Source organism: Rhincodon typus, chromosome 12 (genome assembly GCF_021869965.1).
Source record: "Rhincodon typus isolate 14 chromosome 12, sRhiTyp1.1, whole genome shotgun sequence".
NCBI classification, from domain to species: Eukaryota; Metazoa; Chordata; class Chondrichthyes; order Orectolobiformes; family Rhincodontidae; genus Rhincodon; species Rhincodon typus.
In genome coordinates this window covers 26,309,407-26,333,917 of record NC_063343.1, presented here as the reverse complement: position 1 = coordinate 26,333,917, position 24,511 = coordinate 26,309,407, and the positions used below count along the sequence as shown (strand labels likewise).

The window sequence follows — 24,511 nt, the reverse complement described above, 5'->3', positions numbered from 1 at the left end:
AAGCTAGCATCCAAGTTCAGCAGGGAAGAGGGAAGGAAAATGGAATGTTGGCCTTTATTTCAAAGAGAATGGAGTATATAAGTAGGGAGGTTTTGTTAAAACAATACAAGACACTAGTCAGACCACCAGCTGGAATAATGTGAACATTTTGGGTCCCTTATCGAAGGAAGTATATACTTGCATTGGAGGCAGTCCAGACAAGGTTCACTAGGCTGCTACCAGGTACGGAGGAACTGCCTTTTGAGGAGAGGTTGAGTAGATTGGACCTATAGAAGAATGGGAGTCAACCTTGCTGAGACATTCAAAATCCTTGGGGTACTTGACAGAGTAGATGTAGAAAGGTTATTTCCCCTTAAGAAAGTGTCTAGGACCAAAGGGCGTTATCTCAGAAACTGCACAGTTAAGACATATTTAAGGAACAATTTCTCAAAAGATAGTGTATCTGTGGAATTCTTTACCAGAGTCCTATTGAGACTGGGTCATTAAGTATACTCAAGACTGAGGGAGACAGATTCTCAATTAATAAGTGAACCAGGGTTATGAAGAAAAGGCAGCAACATGGAGTTGAGGGTTATCAGATCACCCCTGATCTAACTGAATGGCAAAGCGGGCTAACTGACCTACTTCTACTCCTACGTCTCATGGTCTTGTCTTTCAGTTTCAGATCTGTATTTAGCAGCTAATATCACTTATAGAGGTTTATCAGAGAAAGAATCAATGATGAGTAATTAATTGCTGTCCCAAACAGTAAGCTATTTTAGAATCACTCATTGTTACCTGAAGATTACATCACCTTTACCTTGTACTTCACTGACTTAGTCTTTCTCCATTCAAATAGTATTCAATTCCTCTATTTTTCCTGCCAAAGTGCATAGTCTCATATTTCCTCTCAACGTATTCCATCTGCCAAGCTTTTTTGCCCACTCACTTAACCTGTTTAGATTCTTCTCCAAACTTTACCATGCTCGCCACTTGCATTCCTGCCTATTAATTTTATCATTTTCTACAAACTCAGTAAAATCTAATAATTTAGAAAGCCTTTCAGCAGCATACATGGTTTATTTTTAATTCCATTACAGATATTTTGCTTTTGGAACAGTTTGTGGTCATGTATTAAACTGAACAAACCTCCCATCCTTGGTCCCTCTCTTAAGTTAAAAAAGCCATTTGAAGTCATCCACATGACTTATGTATGAGACATGACTTTGTTGATCTTTCTTAAAGTTGCAATTTGGTTTTACACTCTAGGGCCGAGATCCCACTTGGGGAGCAATCATGAAACTGGAATCAAAATATGTTTGCTGTGGATACAATTTAATTCAAAGTTTCCACCCAAATTAATTTGCATGGTAATAACTTGCAATCTTCTGGCAGCCAAGGTAATCATTCTTCTCTTTCCATCAAAAGTATTGCTTTTGGAAAGCTAACTTGGGCAGTTTTACTAATACAGCTGAAAATCGATTTATCACCAGAAATGATTATTATTAATGTCTATCCTATCTTCTGCGAGCGAGCAACAAGATTTAAAATCAACAAACACTGCATACAATAATGACAGTGAACCATTTAATAGTTTAGTTGTAAACTAGCCAGTCTATTTTGTAAATTAATTATTTGAGAAACCTTTTAAAAATGCATCACCTGGTGTTATGAGCTCAAAAAGTCTTCCTGAACCAAATAAAAATGAAAAGAACTACGGATGCTGGAAATCAGAAACAAAAACGGAAATTGTTGGAAAAGCTCAGCAGCTCTGGCAGAATCAGTGGAGAGAAATCAGAATTAACATTTCCGAACCAGTTCTCTCAGAGGAATCTCTCAAGGTTAATCTGGAGATTGGGCCAGTTATTTACAGAGCCTGATCCAGGCAAAATTAATCTTGAACCAGCACAGAAGTTCATGAGTAACACAATCATAAATGGTTTTGTGTACAATCTAATCATGCTTCTAATTCCTCAATGTTTTCTTCTAGCTTGGCCATTGGCTTAGAATATTGGCACAAAGCTAGTGGAAACGAGTAGAGAATTACCTTCCACCCCCCAGCCAAGCTCCTGAAGCAATTATAACAGGAGTTAACTATTATATCAGATACAGAAAATCATAATTTTTCACTAGTTCTTGTTTTTCCTTCGTTGCATCATTCAAGGTGATATTCGGACATAAACATTAAATTTCTTAACTTTAACGCAAGTCTTTCAAGTTTTATTTTTTTTAAATATCTCAAAGATGTCTTGATTTCAAACTTACTTTATTAATACTGAATTGTCCCTCAAACCTACAGCCTTGGCCATTATTTAGAGGAAGTTTCATGGAGTTATCAATATGGCCAACTTCATGTCTTCCCATTTCATCTTGAATGTCTAGTCCAACAACTGAAAAAAAAAAAGGTTTTAATATAAGTAGACATTGCAAGCTGTTAAAAAAGAAAACTAAAACAATTCAAAATAACTCTGACCAATTTGTCTACTTGAAATTCTGAAGTCTGGTTTTGGTTGATTGAAAGTAAGTACTCAACTGGTCCTAAAATAACCAGCATTTAATTATTAATGCTACAACCCACAGTGCATAAAGAAGCACGTAAGGGTTTTAGCTGTTAACTACTGACATAAATCATTGGCAAGATCACACATTGAAGGCTTTGTTCCCCACCACCCTACTACCCCGATAAATTCAAGTACATTTGGGTTAAAAAGAAAATTTAGAAATAATTATTAACATTGTCAGCCTCCAAAGCAGAAACATCTGCAGGTTTATAGAACATTAGTTAGGCCACACTTCAAATATTGTGTCCAGTTCTGGCCACCACACTACCAGAAGGATATGGGTACAGAAAAGGTTTACCAGGATGTTGCCTGGTATGGGGGATTTTAGCGATGAAGCAAGGTTGGATAGACTGGGTTTTATTTCACTGGAACACAGGAGGTTGAGGGGCGACCTGATTGAAGTTCATCAGATTATGAATGGAAAGTATCAGGCTTTTTCCCCAGGATGGAGGAGTCAATTATTAGGGGACACAGGTTCAAGGCGGGGGGTTGGTATTTTGAAAGATGTGCGGGGCAAGTTTTTCCACACAAAGGATGGTGAGTGCCTGGAATACGTTGCCAAAGCTGGTGGTGGAAGTAGACACAATAGCAGCATTCAAGACACACCTGGATGAATACATGAAGAGAAAGGTGAAAGAGGGATACAGATCCTATAAGTGAAGACGGTTTTAATATTGAAGGGCAAAACGTGTTGCTGCACACTTGGAGGGCTGTAGGACATGCTCCTGTGCTGTGTTGTTCTTTGCTTTTTGTTTGTTCTCACAACCAAGACTGAATTCAGGCCTGTGGTAGACTGACTATTGTTGACTAATAATTAATTGTTTTGAGAACCAAACTTTGCAATTTGGCCCAAAGATCTTACCAATGACTTACAAAAGCAATTAATTGGACTGAAGTATAGTGTTGCATAAACTGTCACAACTTAAAATGGAAACAATGACAAAATCTTCCTTTAATATTATGCACAAAAGAGCCATTTTCCAGCAGTGGGATTAATGTTCTTGTTCTCAAAAGAAAAAGTAAGTTGAAAATACGTCCTAAGGAGACTTAGATGCATGCAACTCCCAATCCTGTCCACAGTTCTGGACTATTGTGTTATCTGTCTGTTTACACCACTTTGAAGACTACTATAATTCTATCTTGAGCATCAAAGATAATACATTCTGAAAAGATCCACAATTACCTTAAATATTAAAATATATACTTTGTATGTTGAACTTGATTTTCTCCTAAGAGGTAATTGAGCAAGTCAGATCAACAATGCTTGCTCTGCATGTATTATTGCTGCATACATCACTTTTCTAGTATATTTTACATTGATTTTGCACATGTCCCAGATATATTTCACATCTACTGGTCTCCCTGGAATAATTTATATAACCAATTTCAAAAGCTTATCACTGCAGCCCTGTCACCTCTGCCTTTAAAGATACAAATACTATGAAGAATGATATCATGACAAACCAGCAAGAGACCACACAATTGCACAAGTTCCTCTGTGCATACGTGCAAATTAAGATAAATTCTGGAGCAATTTTGGATGATGAGTTAGGCAGTACAGGACCCACTAGATTGCATGTACTTACAAGCTTCAACATCCACATGCTTAGAAGATAATTTTGTGGCAACATCATATGGCTCCAGTCAGTAAACACTGACGTAACTCTAACCATCATGCCAAGCATTGATGTCATTCACAACCAGCTTTGCCCACATGAAGTATTCTAACTAACAGTGTGAAATGAGGCATTTTCTACTAAGGGGTTACATTAACTCACTGTCTAGTGAAATTAATATCCCGACGTCTCATGCAATTAGGGACCTTTTTGCTGAAATACTATCCAGAATAAGTGCTTACTCATAGAACATTTACAAAAAAATAGAAAAGAATAGCTGAATCCAATTTAATCAGAGCATGAGATAACAAGGTGTAGAGCTGGATGAACACAGCAGGCCAAGCAGCATCAGAGGAGCAGGAAAGTTGACGTTTCGGGTCTGGACCCTTCTTCAGAAATGGGGGGAGGGGAAGGGGATTCTGAAATAATAGACAGAGAGGGGGAGGCAGATGGAAAATGGATAAAGGAGCAGATAGGTGGAGAGGAGACAGACAGGTCAAAGAGGCGGGGATAGAGCCAGTAAAGGTGAGTGTAGGTGGGGAGTTATGGCCTAAAAGCCCTCCGCTTCTTCCTGTCCCGCAGGCCCGACCAGTCCCCCTCCACTGACACCCTTATCCACTTAGCTGAACTCGTCCTCACCCTTAAGAACTTCTCCTTCAATTCCTCCCACTTCCTACAGACAAAGGGGGTGGCCATGGGTACCTGCATGGGCCCAAGTTATGTCTGCCTCTTTGTAGGATATGTGGAACAATCACTCTTCCGAAGCTACACTGGCCCTATCCTCCACCTCTTCCTCCGTTACATCGATGACTGTATCGGCGCCGCCTCGTGCTCCCACAAGGAGCTCGAACAGTTCATCCACTTCACTAACACCTTCCACCCCAACCTTAAGTTCACCTGGACCATCTCCGATACCTCTCTCTCCTTCCTGGACCTCTCTGTTTCCATCTCTGGCAATCACCTGGAAACCGATATCCATTTCAAGCCTACCGACTCCCACAGCTACCTAGAATACACCTCCTCTCACCCACCTTCCTGCAAAAATGCCATCCCCTATTCCTAATTCCTTCGCCTCTGCCGCATCTGCTCCCGAGATGAAGCATTCCACTCCCGGACATCCCAGATGTCCTCATTTTTCAAGGACCGCAACTTCCCCTCCACATTGGTCGAACACGCACTCAACCGGGTCTCTCGCATTTCCCGCAACTCATCCCTCACACCCCCTCCCCGCAATAACAACAAAAGCAGAATCCCCCTTGTCCTCACGTATCACCCCACCAACCTGCAGATCCAACGCATCATTCTCCAGCACTTCTGCCATCTGCAATCTGACCCCACTACCAAAGACATTTTTCCCTCCCCACCCTTATCTGCTTTCCGGAGGGACCATTCTCTCCGTGACTCCCTCGTCCGCTCCACACTCCCCACCAGCCCCACCACACCCGGCACTTTTCCCTGCAACCGCAGGAAGCGCTACACCTGCCCCTACACCTCCCCCCTCACCCCCATGCCAGACCCCAAGAACACCTTCCACATCGAACAGATGTTCACCTGCACATCTGCTAATGTGGTATACTGTATCCGCTGTTTCCGATGTGGCCTCCTCTACATCGGGGAAACCAAGCGGAGGCTTGGAGACCGCTTTGCGGAACACCTACGCTCGGTTCGCGACAAACAACTGCACCTCCCAGTCGCGAACCACTTCAACTCCCCCTCCCACTCCTTAGACGACATGTCCATCCTGGGCCTCCTCCAATGCCACAACGATGCCACCCGAAGGTTGCAGGAACAGCACCTCATATTTCGCTTGGGAACCCTGCAGCCCAACGGTATCAATGTGGACTTCACAAGCTTCAAAATCTCCCCTCCCCCGACCGCAACCCAAAACCAGCCCAGCTCGTCCTCGCCTCCCTAACCTGTCCATCCTTTCTCCAACCTATCCACTCCTCTCACCTCAAGCCCCACCCCCACCTCCTACCTACCAACCTCATCCCCACCCCCTTGACCTGTCCATCTTCCCTGGACTGACCAACCCCCACTCTAACTCCCCATCTACAGTCCCCTTTACTGGCTCCATCCCCGCTTCTTTGACCTATCTGTCTCCTCTCCACCCATCTGCTCCTTTATCCATCTTCTATCCACCTCCCCCTCTCTCCCTATTTATTTCAGAATCCCCTTCCCCTCCCCCATTTCTGAAGAAGGACCCAAACCCGAAACGGCAGCTTTCCTGCTCCTATGACGCTGCTTGGCCTGCTGTGTTCATCCAGCTCTACACCTTGTTATCTCAGATTCTCCAGCATCAGCAGTTCCTACTATCTCTTAATGAGTGCATCCTTTCTTTCTGCCACTGGCTCCTAGTTTCTGCCCCAACAACACTTTAACCCCAGGATGATACTTGGTTCAGCACACTGAGTGTGTTTTTTTTAAATCTACCAAAGCCCATGCTACGTTTGGATGCACAATACAGCACTTGCACAAATGATATGTAGTGCATGGACACACAGTAGGGAATTGCATGACACTGCTGGTTGCACCAACCTTGGAAAGCAGGCCAGGCAATGTTATAAAATTTGGTTTCATTTTACAACAAACCCCGACATTGTTCTGTAAACAGTAACAACGTTTTAAAAAATGCATGATGAGTTCCAAGAGGAATTGAACTGACTTTCACTAGAAACAGGACAATAAGGGGCTAGGTGCAGCCAGGAGCTCATGCTTCAAGTTTATTTTAATTGCAAAATTGAGTGAGTGAACTGAGAAATGGGCTTATCAGTTACAGAAACTAAACTAAAACACAACTTTCAAGTAAAAACAGAAAGTGGTGGAGAAACTCAGCAGAGCAGGCAGCATTTGAGGACAGAGAAAAAAATGTTCATATTTTAAGTTCTATATAACTCTTGATCAAAACTGAAGGTAGCTGGAAAGTGATGGTTTTATGCTGTCAACAAAGCACGAAGAGGGGGAAGTAGAATAGATGGTGATGGTGCCCAAAGCAAAAGGTAAAGGAAGTGCTAATTGTAGTAGAGAAAATATATTGAATAGTTGTTAATGGTAGGTGTTAATGTCAGAAAATATGTCAGCTCTGCTCAGATCAAAACACAAACAAGATATGAGGTAGGTGGTGGATTGGGGAAGGGTGTGTAATCAAAAATGGAAGACAATGTTCTTGGTCTGAAGTCATGGAACTCAATGCTGTGTCCTTGCTCTTCCTCATCCTTTGTTAACATTATTTTAAAAATCTTCATTTCACAGCAACCTTAAAATATGTAGGGGAATCTTAATCAGACTCAAAACGTCACCCCATTTCTCTCTCCACAGATGCTGCCAGATTTGCTGAGTTTCTCCAGCACTTTCTATTTTTAAATTCAGATCTCCAGAATCTGCAGTACTTTGATTTTACGTACGAAATGAGGAACGGTTTCACATCTAAAGTGGTAGTTTAAATGGAGAATAGAACATAAGGGGGAGGCAATGGCCCAGTGGTATTACCTTGGACTGTTAATCCACAGACCCAGATAATGTTCTGGGGACAAGGGTTCGAATCCCACCACAGCAGATGGTGGAATTTGAATTCAATAAATATCTGGAATTAAGAATCGAATCATGACCCTGAATCCACTGTCGATTGTCGGAAAAACCCATCTGGTTCACTAATGGAAGGAAATTGCCATCCTTACCTGGTCTGGCCTACACGTGACTTCAGACTCACAGCAATGTGGTTGACTCTGAACTGCCCTCTGGGCGATTAGGGATGGGCAATAAATGCTGCCTAGCCAGCGATGCCATCATCCCATGAATGAGTATAAAAGAATCTACAGCAGTAAGAGACAGATTTGGTTGAAACATTCAAAATAAAAGGGCTATTTCACTCACCTCATAAAAGAACACTGATACAGGCTTGAAATCAACTCTGAAGGAAAGAGAAAAGTTTGGCCCTAGGTGCTTCGCATATTCTGACATAAACGAAAGGGTAAGCTGACTTTTACTCACCATCGCACGAAAGGTTAGGTAAACTGATATTTAGATTCACTTCAATTTTTCCTCCACTATCTTTGTCAGGGTCATCCACGTACAATTCATTCACTCTGTAATAAAATGGCAACTGCTCATTTTTGAGAACATTTGGTGATGAGAAAATGTTTTAAATGCTGCAGTCAGTGACACCAAGGATAGAAAGAAATGCAGCATTTTCCAAAAAATGAGGCACACAAGAGCCATTTACATGGTGGGTAAGGGAGCTACTGAAGACTCAGAGATGAAATTTAAAATTACAGATTCCCTGAAAGGACTGCAACAGTGGCCCTAAAATCTAACTACAAAATAAACAATAAAAAAGACTGCATTTCAAGTAGAGTGAAGAATCTCGCAACAGTTAGCAACTTGATACCTATATTCAAGGCATTTGTGGATATCATGTAATGCAAAGGATGTATAGCTTCAGGGCAAATCAGTTTCTCATCTGCAGGGGCAAATTAAACATTTAAAAAGTACAGCTGCATAAGACTGTAATCTTAAATTGGAGGAATAAAATATGATTTCTAAAGAGCTTTGTTGTTCTCTTGAGAATGTATAAATCACCACGGACACTTCTATTAGCTTTTGCTCCATGCTTTGGCAGTTAAATGGGAACTGTCAAAATTTCAGTCATCACTTGGTGCAGACACTTTTTTTAATCTCCTCTCACACTCAAACCTGGTAGCCAGGCTTGACTTCTTTCAAAATTGTCCCTGCAAAGAGAAACTGACTCTGGACTCAGGAGGTAAAGTTGTCCTTGAAGTATTACAGGAAATCATCCACTCCTCCTGTTTTTATCTACAGTTCACACTGGTTACATTGGTAGTAAGAAGGATAAAGAGTGTGTGAAAATATTTCATGAAATTAACCCTTAAATGGATGAAGATAAAGAATGGAACACATGAAAGCTGCAGCATTGATACCCCCCCAGATGCTAACCAGCACAGTAATCGGAGGCAGTAGTGCACTGGTAACATTATTCATGCTATGTTCTGGGTCCATGGGTTCAAATCCTACCATAGTAAATTGTGTGAAAGTTAATTCCAGATTTTTTTGGTAATTTCAATGTGGAATTAATCTGGCAACCATTGTCAATTATTCCAAGTATGCTTATGTCTCCTTGAGAAAAATCTATGTTACTTGGTTTGGTTTACATGTGACTCCAGACAACATAGTTGACTCTTAGCTGTCCTCTAAAATAGGCTAGCATTCCCCTCAGTTTAAGGGATGGATAGTAAATGCTAGGCTAGCCAGTGAAGCTCATATCCTATGAATATTTTTTTTTAAAAAACACACAATATTTATTCATTTGTTGTGAGGTTTAGGAAATGCTCCTAACTGCTAAGCTTGAAGGTCAACTGGGTTGAATTATTTGCTCCCATAGGATGTGAGCTTGGGAGGTGGGCAGGGCACTTAAATCAGGGAGGATACCAACATGCCACTACCTTCTTGCCTCCTCTAGAAATACGCTGAGCAGGAAGATCTATGGTCAACCTCACAGGCAACTGAGGCCCTCAAATGGGCAATTTATAGTCACTTTAGAGCCTGAGCCTGCCATCGGCATAAAACCTGCTACCAGCAGGCCAACAAACAGCTGGTCACCTCAGGCTAGGGGGCTGGTTCCCTCAGTCAAAGGCAGCGGTGTTTGATGTCCACTTCCTCCATGATGCATGGGTTGTTCACTAGGAATCACCAATACCCTGCCCACCCCCTCTTCCTACAATTCACAACCGGCAAACTCTGTCCACCAACACCCCACCCTCCCCACCCAACTTACATTTGCCCTGGTCCCTTCACAGTCCTGGGACTCCAGGGAGGGCAGTGACATCAGGAGCCTCAGCCTCCTCCCCGATGCTGTTGCTACAAACAAGATCTGCTAGTCTCTGACTCATTATGGTAGCTCACGATAGATGGGACTTACATCCCAGGGGTTTTGATTTCAGGCAAAAGTCTGCCAAAGCCCTGCCACTGCTTCACTGGCATGCAGTTCAGCTGGCTTCCCTGGTTGAGGCAGTACGACCAGCTAACCGTCAGGCTTTATTGTGGTAGTATTTTAAGATGGTGGCTGTACAATAGAGAGTCCTGCATAAATAGAGAGATGCAGCTTCTGAAATAACTGAATGCGATCAACCCAGCCATGTCAACTGAGATCACAGTATCAAGTGGTTCCGTCGTCTAGCTGCCAACGTCCTCCCGCATTGATCCCTGGGTCTTCTCAGTCAGTAGCTGATCTGTGACTACGTGGCTTACAAGATGACAGTCACTGTGGGGAGCTGTGGTTGCACAGCAAGAGGCCTTTGGGCACAAATTTCACTGCATGAGAAAGGGCAGAAAATGCAATCTCTTTTGGCCTGTGGTTTTCTGGAGCAGAGGGAACAGCATGGTTTTAAGGATGGCTGAACGCCTGCTGATATGTCTACCCAGAATCAGAGAGATCTCAAAACTTCAGATTGGGCCTCACCTGTATTTCCTTCCATTCACTGCCAAAGCCTGATACAGGAGACTTCTTTTTAAGAGGACATAGCTGCATCATGCTCATATTTATGGTATCTGTGCTAGGGAAGGAGCATGAATATGGTGACACTATTTTTCCATCTCTCTTTCTTCTTTTTTTTTCCGTAAATGTTTGGTGTTGCGCTGTAATCGCACTGAGTTGTGGCATTGCTGATGTAATGGCCCCTTTTTACTTTTGGATATGCATAGCAATTGTACTGTAGCAAATTTCCATAAGGACAATTTAAAAATTGTAAGAGGATGACCATAGCTAACACGTGAAAAGACTGTGTGCCATTTTACAGAGGGAACTTTTTGTAAAATGTTTGAAAAAGTCTGTTATCTGTTATATTTTGCACATCAGGGATAGAACTTAAAATTAGAGCCCAGAAATTACTTGCATAAAGACCACCTTCCACAAAAGAAAGCTACAAGCTGAGGTCAATTTAACACTTTAAAACTAAAATTGATTTTAAAAAAAAATTAAATATATGAAGGGATATGGAAAAAAGTCACATTGCCTAGATTAAGAGAAATTAATCAGGATTCAATTAACAGCAGAGTGAGGTCCAGGAACAAAATGGCTTCCTCTTTTTCCAAATCCACATCCATCTTTTGTGAAAATACATATGAAGCAGGGATTTGTTCATGACTTGTTGCTATAGATGGTCTAACTAAAATAAGGAGGGAGGGCAAGTATGATTCTTTTTAGTAATAAGCAAATCATGGTGAACGAAACACCATTTGCCTTCTGGTACCCCCATAAAGTCAACAATAATGAACAATGGTCATTGTAATTGGGCCTTATACATTATGCTTTTCCCTTCAAAAGAAATGTTTTAATCAATACTATCAACCACAGAGGTCAAGGGACAGAGTGTCATACTTACATTTCAGTGGCAATGAAGCCAGTCAGTTCTGACAGGAAAAGGAACAGCATGAACACGCAGCAGCAGATGGAAACTATAAAACAAATAAATGCATTCAAACACAAACTGCAGTACTCGTTTTGCTCAAAGTGCATTGTAAAGTGCAAGAAATTCTACTGAACTATATTGGTGTAGACCATAATTCAATTTTATCACCTATTATTTATATAGCATAGCAAAGAGTCATAGTACTTTGGTATATTCACACAGCAAAGACTGACTAACTGATGACTTGGGTGAAGATAAGCATCAGCAGATAAAGCAGCAAGTAAAAGCATTTTTTTAAAAATCTCGATCAGAAAATTGAATTGTCGTCAGTGTTTTACAAGTGCAAAATAAAAGCAAAAGTTTCATAATTGTGGATTCACAGTACGTTATGAATAATTCACCTACACGTTACTTTTAGGATGAGGGAATTAAACAAGCCAATAAACAAGTAACAGTTCGAGACTTGGGATCATGTGGCACATTTGTAGTGTCTGTAGCTCTGAGCCCGCAAGCCTGGGTTCCAGTCCACCTGCTCCAAAAGGTGTGTCTGAACATGCCTGCCCGGGTTGATTAAAGGTATCTTAGTAAATGGCAGTGTCACTGATTGATCTGGAGAAGCAACATCCCATGTCATTCCATGTTTCTGATGTCAAATCAATTACCTGTATTTGTTAGAGTAATGAACCATTATACAAAACTAAGGCAAAGGCAACATGACACTGCACACTACACACATATCCGACCCCACTACCAAAAACATTTTTCCCTCCCCACCCTTATCTGCTTTCCGGAGGGACCACTCTCTCTGGGACTCCCTTGCCGCTCCGGACTCCCCTCCAGCCCCACCACACCCATCACTTTTCCCTGAAACCGCAGCAAGTGCTACACTTGCCCCTACACCTCCCCCCTCACCCCAGGGCCCAAGAAGACCTTCCACATCAAACAGATGTTCACCTGCACATCTGCTAATGTGGTATACTGTATCCGCTGTTCCCGTTGTGGCCTCCTCTACATCGGGGAAACCAAGCGGAGGCTTGGGGTGCGCCTTGCGGAACACCTATGCTCGGTTCGCACTAAACAACTGCACCTCCCAGTCGCGAACCATTTCAACTTCCCCTCCCATTCCTCAGACGACATGTCCATCCTGGGCCTCCTGCAGTGCCACAACGATGCCACCCGAAGGTTGCAGGAACAGCATCTCATATTTCGCTTGGGAACCCTGCAGCCCAATGGTATCAACGTGGACTTCACAAGCTTCAAAATCTGCCCCCCCACAACCGCATCCCAAAACCAGCCCAGCTTGTCCCCGCCTCCCTAACCTGAACTTCCTCCCACCTATCCCCTCCTCCCACCTCAAGCCCCACCCCCATCTCCTACCTACTAGCCTTATCCCGTCCCCTTGACCTGTCCATCCTCCCTGGACTGACCTATCCCCTCCCTAACTCCCCATCTACACTCACCTTTACTGGCTCCATCCCCACCTCTTTGACCTGTCTGTCTCCTCTCCACCTATCTTCTCCTTTATCCATCTTCTATCCGCCTCCCCCTCTCTCCCTATTTATTTCAGAGCCGCCTTCCCCTCCCCCATTTCTGAAGGAAGGTCTAGGCCCAAAACGTCAGCTTTCCTGCTCCTCTGATGCTGCTTGGCCTGCTGTGTTCAGCCAGCTCTCCACCTTGTTATCTCACGACACTGCACACCATTGCTGAGCTGCTAAAGGTTAGATACAGCAAAAGTATGACTAACCAATAGAGTACTAGAGATGTAGGTTCAAACAAACAGTTGGCACATTGGAGACTGCTTGCTTTTTGGGTTATCAGGGCTGGTAAGTACTCTGCATTTTCCTTCCCTATACAATAATAATGACTACACATCAAAAAGTACTTCATTCACTATAAGAAATATAGTCCCAAGATTATGAAAAGTGTTCTGCAAATGCAAGTCTTGGTTCGTTCTCTTCATCAAGTATACTGATGTTTTTGACTGAGCTTCTTGAATAATTCAAAATTTTATTAATTTTCAAAACTGAAATGAATTGCAGTAAGTGCAGCCAGTTTTGAATCAATCATTGAACATTTAAACAATAAGTCAGGGAGACCTGGCCAGAAATGCTCTTCATGCAAATTTGTTCACGAGCAAACTCAACAGAAGATAATTCTACTTGTTGCCTTGTAAGTCATGTCACAAAAAGTAAACAAAGTTGGACAGGACTGTGGTTAAAGTTAAGAAACAATCCTTTCAAATGGGGGATTGGAGCTAACACCCTTAGCTCACTAAAAATAAAGACTAACTGATTTGTGAATTCTGGAAGCAAAATGGATAAGTAATAGTAAAATCCAGGAAAAAGCACATGTAGGGGCAGCACAATGGCTCAGTGGTTAGCACTGCTGCCTCACAGCATCAGGGACCCAGGTTCAATCCTACCCTTGAATGACTGTGTGGAGTTTGCACATTCTTCCTGTGTCTGCATGGATTTCCTCTAGGTGTTCCAGTTTCCTCTCACAGTCCAAAGATGTGCAGGTTAGGTGGATTGGCCATGCTAAATTGCCCATAGTGTCCAAGGATATGAAGGCTAGGTGGGTTAGCCAAGGGGAAGGCAGGGTTACAGGGACTGGGTAGGGGTTGTGTATGGGTGAGATGTTCTTCGGAGGGTCGGTGTAGACTTGACTGGTTGAATGGCCTGCTTCCACTCTGTGGGGATTCAATGATTCTACTCACGTCAATTTTACTCACCTCACCACACAAGGCTGTCCACCCCAGGGTCACGTAGTAAAAACAATGATCAAATATAACAACTTCATGCAAAATGGCCTCCACTGGTTCAAGGTTGAATTTCAGCCATTTCTTTTACATTAACTATCATTACACCACAAGATTATCAACATTTGTTTGACCTTAATACTCAAGGGTGTGTTCGTATTTTTACACTCTTGCCATGGAGAACATTCTGAAGAAATAGAGAAGTTAAAAGCCTATTAATTGTGGCTCAAAGCATCTTTGTAGCAGCCAATAATGCTATAGCAACAGAGGTTTGTAATAGGCGTTGACAAAATAAACAATAAAGAGAAACAAAACTTCAGAACTAGAACTGCTGTTTCTACTTGACAAGTTTGTTAGGAGCAAGCTACAAAATCTGTACTTTCTGGATCGAAAGCAGGAACGCAACCAATAAGCAAAAACATTCACTGCAATAATTAAGGCACAGGCCCCCTAATAGTGGGAAATTGAGGAGCAAATATGTAGGGAGATCTCAGACAGCTGTAAGAACAGGTGGGGATTTTAATTTTCCAAATACAGACTGGGACTGCAATAGGGTTAAGGGCTTGGATGGGGAGGAATTTGTTAAGTATGTTAAAGAGAACTTTCTCAATCAATATGTGGGTGATTGTACGAGAGAAGGGCAAAACTCAACCTTCTCTTGGAAAGTAACACAGGGCAAGTGACTGTGATGTCAGTGGGGGAGCACGTTGGAACCAGTGACCATAATTCTATTAGTTTTAAAATAGTCATGGAAAAGAATAGTTCTAGTCCACAAGTTAAAGTTCTAAATTGGGACAAGGCCAATTTTGACAGGAACATTCAAAAGTTGATTGTGGGATGCTGTTCGCAGGTAAAGGGACTTCTGATAAGTCTGATTCGAAAGCATGGCTTCAGGAGTTCGAGGCCAGCATTTTCCTGTTAGTGTTAAGGGCAAGGATGGCAGGAGTAGGGAACACTGGATGACTAGAGATATCGAGGTTCTCCTCATGTAAAAGGAGGAGATATATGTCTGGTATAGTCAGCTGGGAGTATAAGGGCTGTAGGAGTACACTTAGGAGGGAAATCATGAGGGCAAAAAGGGGACATGAGATAGCTTTGGCAGGAAAGGTAAAGGAGAATCCAAAGAGATTCTACAAGTATAAGTACCGCAAAAGAGTTACTAGGGAGAGAATGTGGTTCCTTAAAAGATGTGTAGAGCCACAGGAGATGGGCAAGACCCTAAAAGAATATTTCATGTCACTATTTACCATGCAGAAAGAAATGGAAGCTAGGGAAACTCGGGGATATAAACTGAGACATCTTGAAAAGAGTCCACACTACAGGAGGAGCAGCAAGTGTTAAAACACATTAAGGTAGGTAAATCCCCAGGACCTGTTCAAGTGTTTCCTTCATTGAGGGAATTGTGGGAAGATAGTGAAGTAATTGAGAGGCACCTAGCAGAGATATTTGTGTCGTTGACAGCCATGGATGAGGTCCTAGAAGACTGCAGGATGGTTAATGTTATTCCATTACTTAAGAAAGTCTGTAAGGAAAAGCCAGGGAACTACAGACCAGTGAGCCTAACGTCATAGGTGGGTAAGTTGTTGGAGGGGATTCTGAGAGACAGGATCTACATGCATTTGGAAAGGCAAGGACTGATTAGGGACAGTCAGCATGGCTTTGTGCGTGGGAAATAGTGTCATACAAATTTGATTGAGTTTTTTGAAGAGGTGACCAAGAAGATGGATGAAGGCAGAGTGGTAAATGTTGTCTACATGGACTTTAGCAAAGCTTTCAGCAAGATTCCTCCTGGCAGACTGCTTAGTAACATTAGACTACACGGGATCCCGGGAGAGCTGGCCAAGTGGATATAAAATTGGTTTGACGGTAAGATATACAGTGTGGTGGTAGAGGGTTGTTGTTCAACTTGGAGGCCTGTGACCAGCGGTAAGCCACAAGGATGGGTGCTGGGTACATTGTGTTCGGTCATTTAAATAAACGATTCCGATGAGAATATAGGAAGCATGGTTAGCAGGTGAGACCAAAATTGGTGGTATAGCGGACAGTAAGGTTATTCTTTTATTTTCCTCAGGTCTGGTTGTGGAGCTGGGAGCTGTTCAGTATCTGCGCTCCTGACCAGTGGGCAGTTTCAGACCCAAGTTTCAGCAGCGTGATTATTTCAATGACCTCAATGGTGGGCAGCTATACAGGATACCTGCTTTTACTGGCTGAGGCAACTTTATAAAATGCTGGTTAAGCCACACCTGAAGAACTGTGTATACTTCTAGTCACCACATTATAGGAAGAATATGAAGAGATCAGCGGGCGAGTGCAAGACAGAGAAAAAGAGAGCGCAGGAGAGAGAGAAAGAGCACGAGAGAGAGGGGGCAGAGAAACTTTACCAGGAAGCTGCTAGGACTGAACAATCTGCGCTATGAATACCCTGGGATTGGTTTCCTTAGAACAGGGAGAGATGAGAGGGGCCTTGATAGAATTGGATCAATCATATGGGGCGGCACAACGGTTAGCTCTGCTGCCTCACAGTACCAGGCACCCAGATTCAATTCCACCCTCGGATGACTGTCTGTGTGGAGTTTGCACATTCTCCCCGTGCCTGCGTAATTTCCTCCAGGTTCTTCAGTTCCCTCCCACAGTCCAAAGATGTGCAGGTTAGGTGGATTAGCCATGGCAAATGCAGGGCTACAGGGATAGGGTAGGGGAATGGGCCTGGGTTGGATACTCTTTGGAGAGTATGGCCTGCTTCCATACTGTATGGATTCTGTGAAAAGGCACTTACAGAGGATGGATTAGAAGGCACATATTCCATTAGTTAACAGGTAGAAGGCTAAAAGGAGAGTTGAGGAGAATACTTTTTCATCTAGAGTGTGGTAGGAATCTGGAACTCACTGCCTGAAAGAGGTGATGAATCAGAAAATCTTGTGACATTCGTACAATATTTAGATATTCACTTCTCTAAATGTGATAGTCTCCAGGGCTATGGCTAAGAGCTGGAAAATGGGAATAGTGCCATCAGATCATTTTTGACCAACATGGACATGATGGGCTGAACAGCCTCCTTCTGTGCTGTAAGCACCTGGGAGACTATGAGACATTGTCACTACTATTTTATGCAAATCACCAAAAATAACCCAACTATAATTTAGATATCCTAAGCAATCAAATGGCACCAAAGAAATAAAACCTTTTGGCAGAGGAAAGCAAGACCAACATCACAATACCATAGAATGAAAAAGGTTATTCGGCTTATTGTATCTGTGTCAAGTCTTTTGAATGAACTAACCAGTTATAGCTTTGACCCTACAGTTTCCCCAAGCCTGCAATGTTTCTTCTTTCTCGGTCGAATATTAAATTCCCTTTTGAAATTCACTTCTGAGCCTACTTCCAACACCCCTTTCAGGCAGTACTTACCAGATCATACCTCACTGCTGAAAAATACTGCTTATGCCATCACTGGTACTTTTGACAATTAATTTGGATCCACACCCCATTACTGCAGTTACCAATATTTTAGTCACTGGAAAATACCTTACATCCATTTATTCTTCCAAAACTCACAATTTTGAGCATCTCTATTAAATTTTCCTTCAACTTTCTCCACTCTAAGAATTGTCGCCTCACAATATCCTCAGTTCTTCAGTATCTCCACATCACAATACACATGTCCCCCTCCAAGGGCATCCAAGCACAAACATAACCATAGAAAAGAGAAAGGCAGTCTGGAACTCTTTTGAAGTTTTAAGGGTTAACTTTAAGCGACTGTCTGTGTGGAGTTTGCACATTCCCCTTGTGTTTGTGTGGGTTTCTGCCGGGTGCTCCGGTTTCCTCCCACAATCCAAAGATGAGCAGGTTAGGTGGATTGGCCATGCTAAATTGTTCCATAGTGTCCATGGATGTGCAGGCTAGGGGATTAGTTGTGGTTAATACAGGGTTACAGGGATAGGGTGGGGGTGTAGGTCTGTTTGGGATGGTCTTCGGAGGGTCGATGCAGATTTGATGGGCTGAATGGCCTCTTATCTGCACTGTAGGGATTCTATGATATTATTCAGAAAATCAATCAGATGTACTATTGCCTGCAAATCTCAAAGCATTCTGCAATCTGCTAGACAGGAGTAAACTACTACTAGGAAAATTTCAGATCTTATGACACAAATGGTGAGGAAGGAAACTGTATTCTACTTGATTGTCAACCGATCCAAAGTGATACCGTAGGAAATATCTGGTTACTTCGCAGAATCTCGGCCACGTCCTTGCAGCTGCTGCTGGTTTGACGCAGCCTCGGAATCAATACTTACTGTGGAACTCCCCCTGGTGTGGCTTCCTGAAATTCCCCTTCAGTGACATGAGCCAGAACGGTGAGCTGTGGGCAGCACTCACTATCCATGAGATCACTGGGGTGGAATGTTAGAGAATGACAGTAAGAATGGTCTGGGCAGAAAATGTCAGTTCCCACTTCTCTTTTAAGCCCCAGCTTTTAAAAGAATAAAAAGAAAAGTCAATAAAATGTATGTGAAAGGGTTTCAGAGGGGGAGAAACCACGTCATATTAGAATCAAAATGTTAACTAAGCTTTGCTCGTTACAGATGTCCTGCACTTTGTTTATTTAAAATGTGATATTGCTGTAAATTCAAGTGGGAACTAGAGTTGCTTAATCTGATGTGATAATCAAATATAAGTATTCTGTAAAGGCAGACAAGGAAAGAGACCATATTAATTACTAAAATATAAAGATTTTAATAGACATACATAGAAACATTGACACAGAAAACAGGCCACTCAGCCCATGACTGCATGCTAGTGTTTATCACCATGAGAAGTCCCAATTCTACATGCCCACTTACTCCCCTGCCCTTCAAAAGTTTACATGAACATATTCTTACGGTGGGCATGGCTACTGCCTTAATAACTAACTCCAAATCCGCACAACTCTGTAAAAATATTTCTCCTGTCTGCTGTCCTGAATCTCAAGTTTGTAACTGCCCTCTAATTCAACCACTACAAAGTGCATTTCTATCCACTTTATTCCATCTCTTCTACTCAAAATGGGAATTGCCCACCACACTGATTATGCAAAGCTCACACTCATCAATGCTGTCGCAGACAGGTACATCTGCAGTACATATAGTGTGGTGAGAATAGGTTTGTGTCAGTCGTACCACTTACATTGACTCTCACGTCTCATGCAGCAAACCTAGTCTGAGTCTAGGGTTCAACCAAGTGGGTCGTTGGTAGTATCATAAAGCCACTGAAAACACCCATGACCATCAGCACTTAGATATTCTGCGCTCTTCTCTCCTCAGTGCCTCCAAGTGGCACTGAACTTGGAGGACCACTGATTCATGAGTTAAGTGAGGATGCTAGGTGGTATCCAACAGATTGTCTTGCCTGTGTCTCACCCGAGGCTCCAACATTTCGTGAAGATTTGAGGAGTCAAAGCCACTTTCATTTATTGTGTACCATTGTGCTCAACATGCCCCTCATGACATGGAATGTCCAGGGAAAGGGATGGGGGAAGTCTTGCTGGGACTTTGATCTATGATTAAATCAGACTGTATCTTGACTAGTCTGTGAGACAGCTCTCCCAATTTTGACAGCAGTCCCCAGTGAGGAGGGGTTAAAATTGTATCAGAGCTAGTAGGAACTGCAGATGCTGGAGAATATGAGATAACAAGGTGTAGAGCTGGATGAACACAGCAGGCCAAGCAGCATCATAGGAGCAGGAAGGCTGACGTTTCGGGCCTAGACCCTTCATCAGAAGGGTCTCCGATGAAGGGTCCAGGCCCAAAGCGTCAGCCTTCCTGCTCCTATGATGCTGCTTGGCCTGCTGTGTTCATCCAGCTCTACATCTGGTTATCCCAGTGAGGAGGGCTTTGCAGCTACTTTCAGGCTGGACTACTTTGACGGAGTGTTAATTCCATGCCTAGATCATAGTTGAGTACACAATCGGGTTTTACTTTCACGCGTTGTAGCTGCTAGTTACAAATGACTTCAGAAGGTAGCTGAAAAACATGATCAACCACATAGATGTAGGGTTGAAATTGTGAATAGGATCAAAACGCTAAACACACAAGTGAAACAAAAAAAAAAGCCCAAAAGAACTGCAGATGCTGGAAATCAGAAACAAAAACAGAAATTGCTGGAAAAGCTCAGCAGGTCTTGCAGCATCTGTGGACAGAAAGCAAAGGAATCATTTTGGATCCAGTAACCCTTCTTCAGAACTGACTGTAGCTGAGAAAAGGTTGGTGTTTATGCAGAAGATATGGCGGAGGATGGGGTAAGTAGTAAAAGATACATGGAGATAGAGTCCAAAGAGAGAGAAAAAGAGTTGGACAACGGGGTGGTTAAAGGTCAGTCTGGGGGAATGAACAGCTGCTAGTGGGGGCTATTAATAGCTGACAATGAGTTTGTGTGGTAGCAGCTCACGTGATGACAAGGCCTGATGTGTGAGGTTTGGGGTAAGGACATGGCCTCAAGGCAGAGCTACCACTATTGTAGAGGGAAGAGGAGGGCTTATAGCTGGTGAGGGAGATGGGTCAGACCCAGCTGAGGGCCCGGTCAACTACGGTGCTGGGGAACCCTCAGTTGAGGAGGAAGGTGGACATTTTGGAGGCTCCTTTGTTGAAGTTGGCAATCATCAGAACAGATGCAACGGAGACAGAGGAACTGGGAGAACGGATTGGCAGGGTATGAGGATAGACAGTAAAGATAACTGTGGGAGTCGGTGGGTTTGTAGTGGATATTAGTGGCCAGCCTATCACCAAAAATGGGACCAAATATTGAGGAGGGCAAGGGAGGAGTCAGAGATGGACCAGGTGAAGGTGAGAGCAGTGCAAAAATTGGGTACGAAATAGGCAAACTTTTCCAATTCAGGATGAGGAAAGAAAGCAGCACCAATGATATCATCGATATACCAGATAAAGGAGTTGTGGGTGGGGGCTAGAATAGGACTGGCACAAACAATGTTCCACACACCCAACAGAGTTGGGCATAACTGGAGCCCATGCGGGTACCCACGGCTACCTCCCAGACTTGGCACAAGTGAAACAGTTGAATTTTAAATAAGAATCAGGTTTGCTGATCTTTACTGCAGAAATTAGTCCTTTATTTTAATTGGATTTTGACCTCTTAAACTGTCATCGCAGAAAAGTGATATTTTCTAGATTACAATTTAGTGACATGTTTGGAGCACTATTGTGTACAGTACTTTGACAAAGTTGCTATTGCTTTCATAAGTAATTTAAATTTGAAGATTTTAGAGCTATTAATATTGTTTCTCCTGTTGAAAACTGAAGAGCACTGTACAATGGACTACTGCTTATAATCTTTCTGAGCAGTTATCTGATGTAGAAACATGGAAAATAGGAGAAGTAGTAGGTGATAGTAGGAACTGCAGATGCTGGAGAATCCGAGACAACAAGGTGCAGGGCTGAATGAACACAGCAGGCCAAGCAGCATCATAGGAGCAGAAAGGCTGACGTTTCGGGCCTAGAAGGGTCTTCATCAGAAGGGTCTAGGCCCGAAACGTCAGCCTTTCTGCTCCTGTGATGCTGCTTGGCCAGAAGTAGTAGGTGCCTTGACCTTTTGTGCCTGCCCCACCATATAATGCGATCATGGCTGATCATCGAACTCAGCACCCTGTTCCCACTTCCTCTCCATACCCTTTGATCCCTTTAGTCCCAAGCAGTGTGCAGTCATGCCTCTGTTCCTGAGAACCCCTGTGGATAATGAAATTCGTGGGTGCAGATCTTGTTAAAAAAGGTCAAAAATCACGGATATACGGTTTTTGCCCGCAGATGTTGATTTTTGTTGTTACTTTATTTTGCCACGGATAGGTGAATACGCTATTCGTGATTTCACAGACACAGAGTATTTACTGGGTCTAACTCCTTCTGGAAAACAATCAATGATTTGGCAATAAGCACTTTCTATGGCAGACAATTCCACAGGCTCATCACTCTCTGGGTGAATAAATTGCCCATCTCAGTCATAAGTGACCTACCCGTTTAATTAGACTGTGGGTGGGGAAAAATATATTGCACACTGAAATTTTATTATTGCTTCATTAAGAGTTGTGTTCTCCTTAACACTTGTTCTGTAAAGCCACATTCAACTGTACTGTTTATACTTCCTCTTATTTCTGAGAAATTCCTGAAGGTATGACTCCTCTTCTCAGAATACTTCTGTTTTGTCATCACATTCGTATTGTAGCAATAAACTGCTCAAACAGATTTTTTATTAAGAAACAGAAGTTCCAAATTATCGTCATCTTGTTATATAAACTAGACCCTTACAGTAGCTAAAACATTAATTTCATTACACATAGAAAATAGGATCATGGCTTATCATCCAACTGAGTACCCTGTTCCCACTTCCCCACATACCTTTGATCCCTTTCGTCCTGAGAACTATACTTTAAAGATAAAAACCAAAAGAACTGCGGATGCTGTAAATCAGGGACAAAAACAAAGTTGCTGAAAAAGCTCAGCAGGTCTGGCAACATCTTTTCTCCTTCAGATACTGCCAGACCTGCTAAGCTTTTCCAGCAACTTTGTTTTTGTATACTTTAAAGATTATGGTTTATGGAAAAATATTCTGTAATTTTACCTATTTTGAGATACATACACATTCAATACCATTTTAATCATTATTCTTGTTACTTTAAACTTCACAACTTTGCGATTTCATATTTGAGCCTCCGGCCTCTAAAGGATATTTTTGTTGTTTACCTTAAAAGCGAGAATGCCTAATTTGTGTATATAAGCGCTGTCCAAAACCAGGAAACCATATGAATACTTATTTCTACTTTTTTACTTCAGGATTAGATTTGTCTCAACCTTCAAAAAGAAAGTTAGAATTAGAATTAGTTACCAATTAGAATTTTACTCTTAGACAGTGAATGTTCAATTTACATTGTCCACCCCATTTTAGTGACTCACTACAGTTTTCATTTTAGAGCAACATACTGCATGCTACATAGCCTTTTAAGGGTACCATTGATTTATGCTTGAAGAATGTCACTGAACTACAATAAAGATGTGGGTTATTATGTGTATAAAAACAGAGGAAATGTCTTACAATATTGGGAGATACGCAGCTTACAGTCACTAACCAGTCACTATAAGTCAACTACTATGACTCACGATGCCAAACTGTCAAAAATGAGTAATCGTAATGCATTTCGACTGTCCAGTTACAGTTCATGTGATTTTCTGAAATAAAGATCAGGAAAGCTGAGTTACGCCATCTAAGTGCAGTAACTAAGCCTTGTATTAGCGAACTAGACCGCGAGTAGATAGAGACACAAATGTTCAAGATAAACAACGAAGTGCTTTTCTACATCTTAGCAATCACAAAAAAAGCTTAAATTTATTGTATCATAAAGAAACATGATTTGGGTTTTATTTGAGGCTTTATAAATGGAAAAATAAGGTGAAAACTCAACTTTAGAACTGTACTTAGCAATGATTAGGTCATAGTTAGCAAACTGCGCAAAAGTTTCAGGCACCTCATTATAGGAAGGGCATTAAAATTATAGGGAAGGGGTACACAATGTAAATTCAACTGCATGAAGTCAAGAATTAAAAAAAGAAGTTTCTGGAAATGATCAGCAGCTCAGGGAGCATCTGTGAAGAGAAATCAAAGTTAACATTTAGGGTCCACTGACCCTTCGTCAGAACTAATGGTAGCCGGGGGGTTGCGGCGGGGGGGGGGGGGGGGGGGGTCGGGGCCGGGAGGAGGAGGAGGAGTAAACAATAGGTGGGGATAGAGAGAAGAACAATTGGACAGACAAAGGAGTTGATAATGAGGGATAGTAGGAACTGCAGATGCTGGAGAATCCGAGACAACAAGGTGCAGAGTTGGATGAACACAGCAGGGCAAGCAGCATCATAGGAGCAGAAAGGCCCGAAACGTCAGCCTAGACCCTTCATCAGAAAGGCCCTCCAACCCCACACACCAGGCCTTGTTATTACCTATGATAAGCAGGGTGCAGAGCTGGATGAACACAGCAGGCCAAGCAGCATCAGAGGAGCAGGAAAGCTGACGTTTCGTGCCTAGACCCCAGGCTTCATCATTTTTCTGATGAAGCGTCTAGGCCCAAAACGTCAGCCTTTCTGCTCCTATGATGCTGCTTGGCCTGCTGTGTTCATCCAGCTCTGCACCTTGCTGTCTCAGATT

General features: G+C 42.5%; 1 protein-coding gene across 1 annotated transcript in view; it reads right to left on the bottom strand.

Moving 5' to 3' along the window:
• The window catches only part of ergic1 (endoplasmic reticulum-golgi intermediate compartment 1), a 94,586-nt gene that overhangs the window by 29,121 nt on the left and 40,954 nt on the right, over window positions 1-24,511 (bottom strand). The window contains exons 3-5 of the mRNA XM_020513833.2: window positions 11,554-11,626; window positions 8,147-8,241; window positions 2,245-2,369 (exon numbers count right to left, since the gene is read on the bottom strand). Coding sequence (XP_020369422.1) covers window positions 2,245-2,369; window positions 8,147-8,241; window positions 11,554-11,626 — 293 coding nt within the window. The remainder of the gene's footprint in view (window positions 1-2,244; window positions 2,370-8,146; window positions 8,242-11,553; window positions 11,627-24,511) is intronic.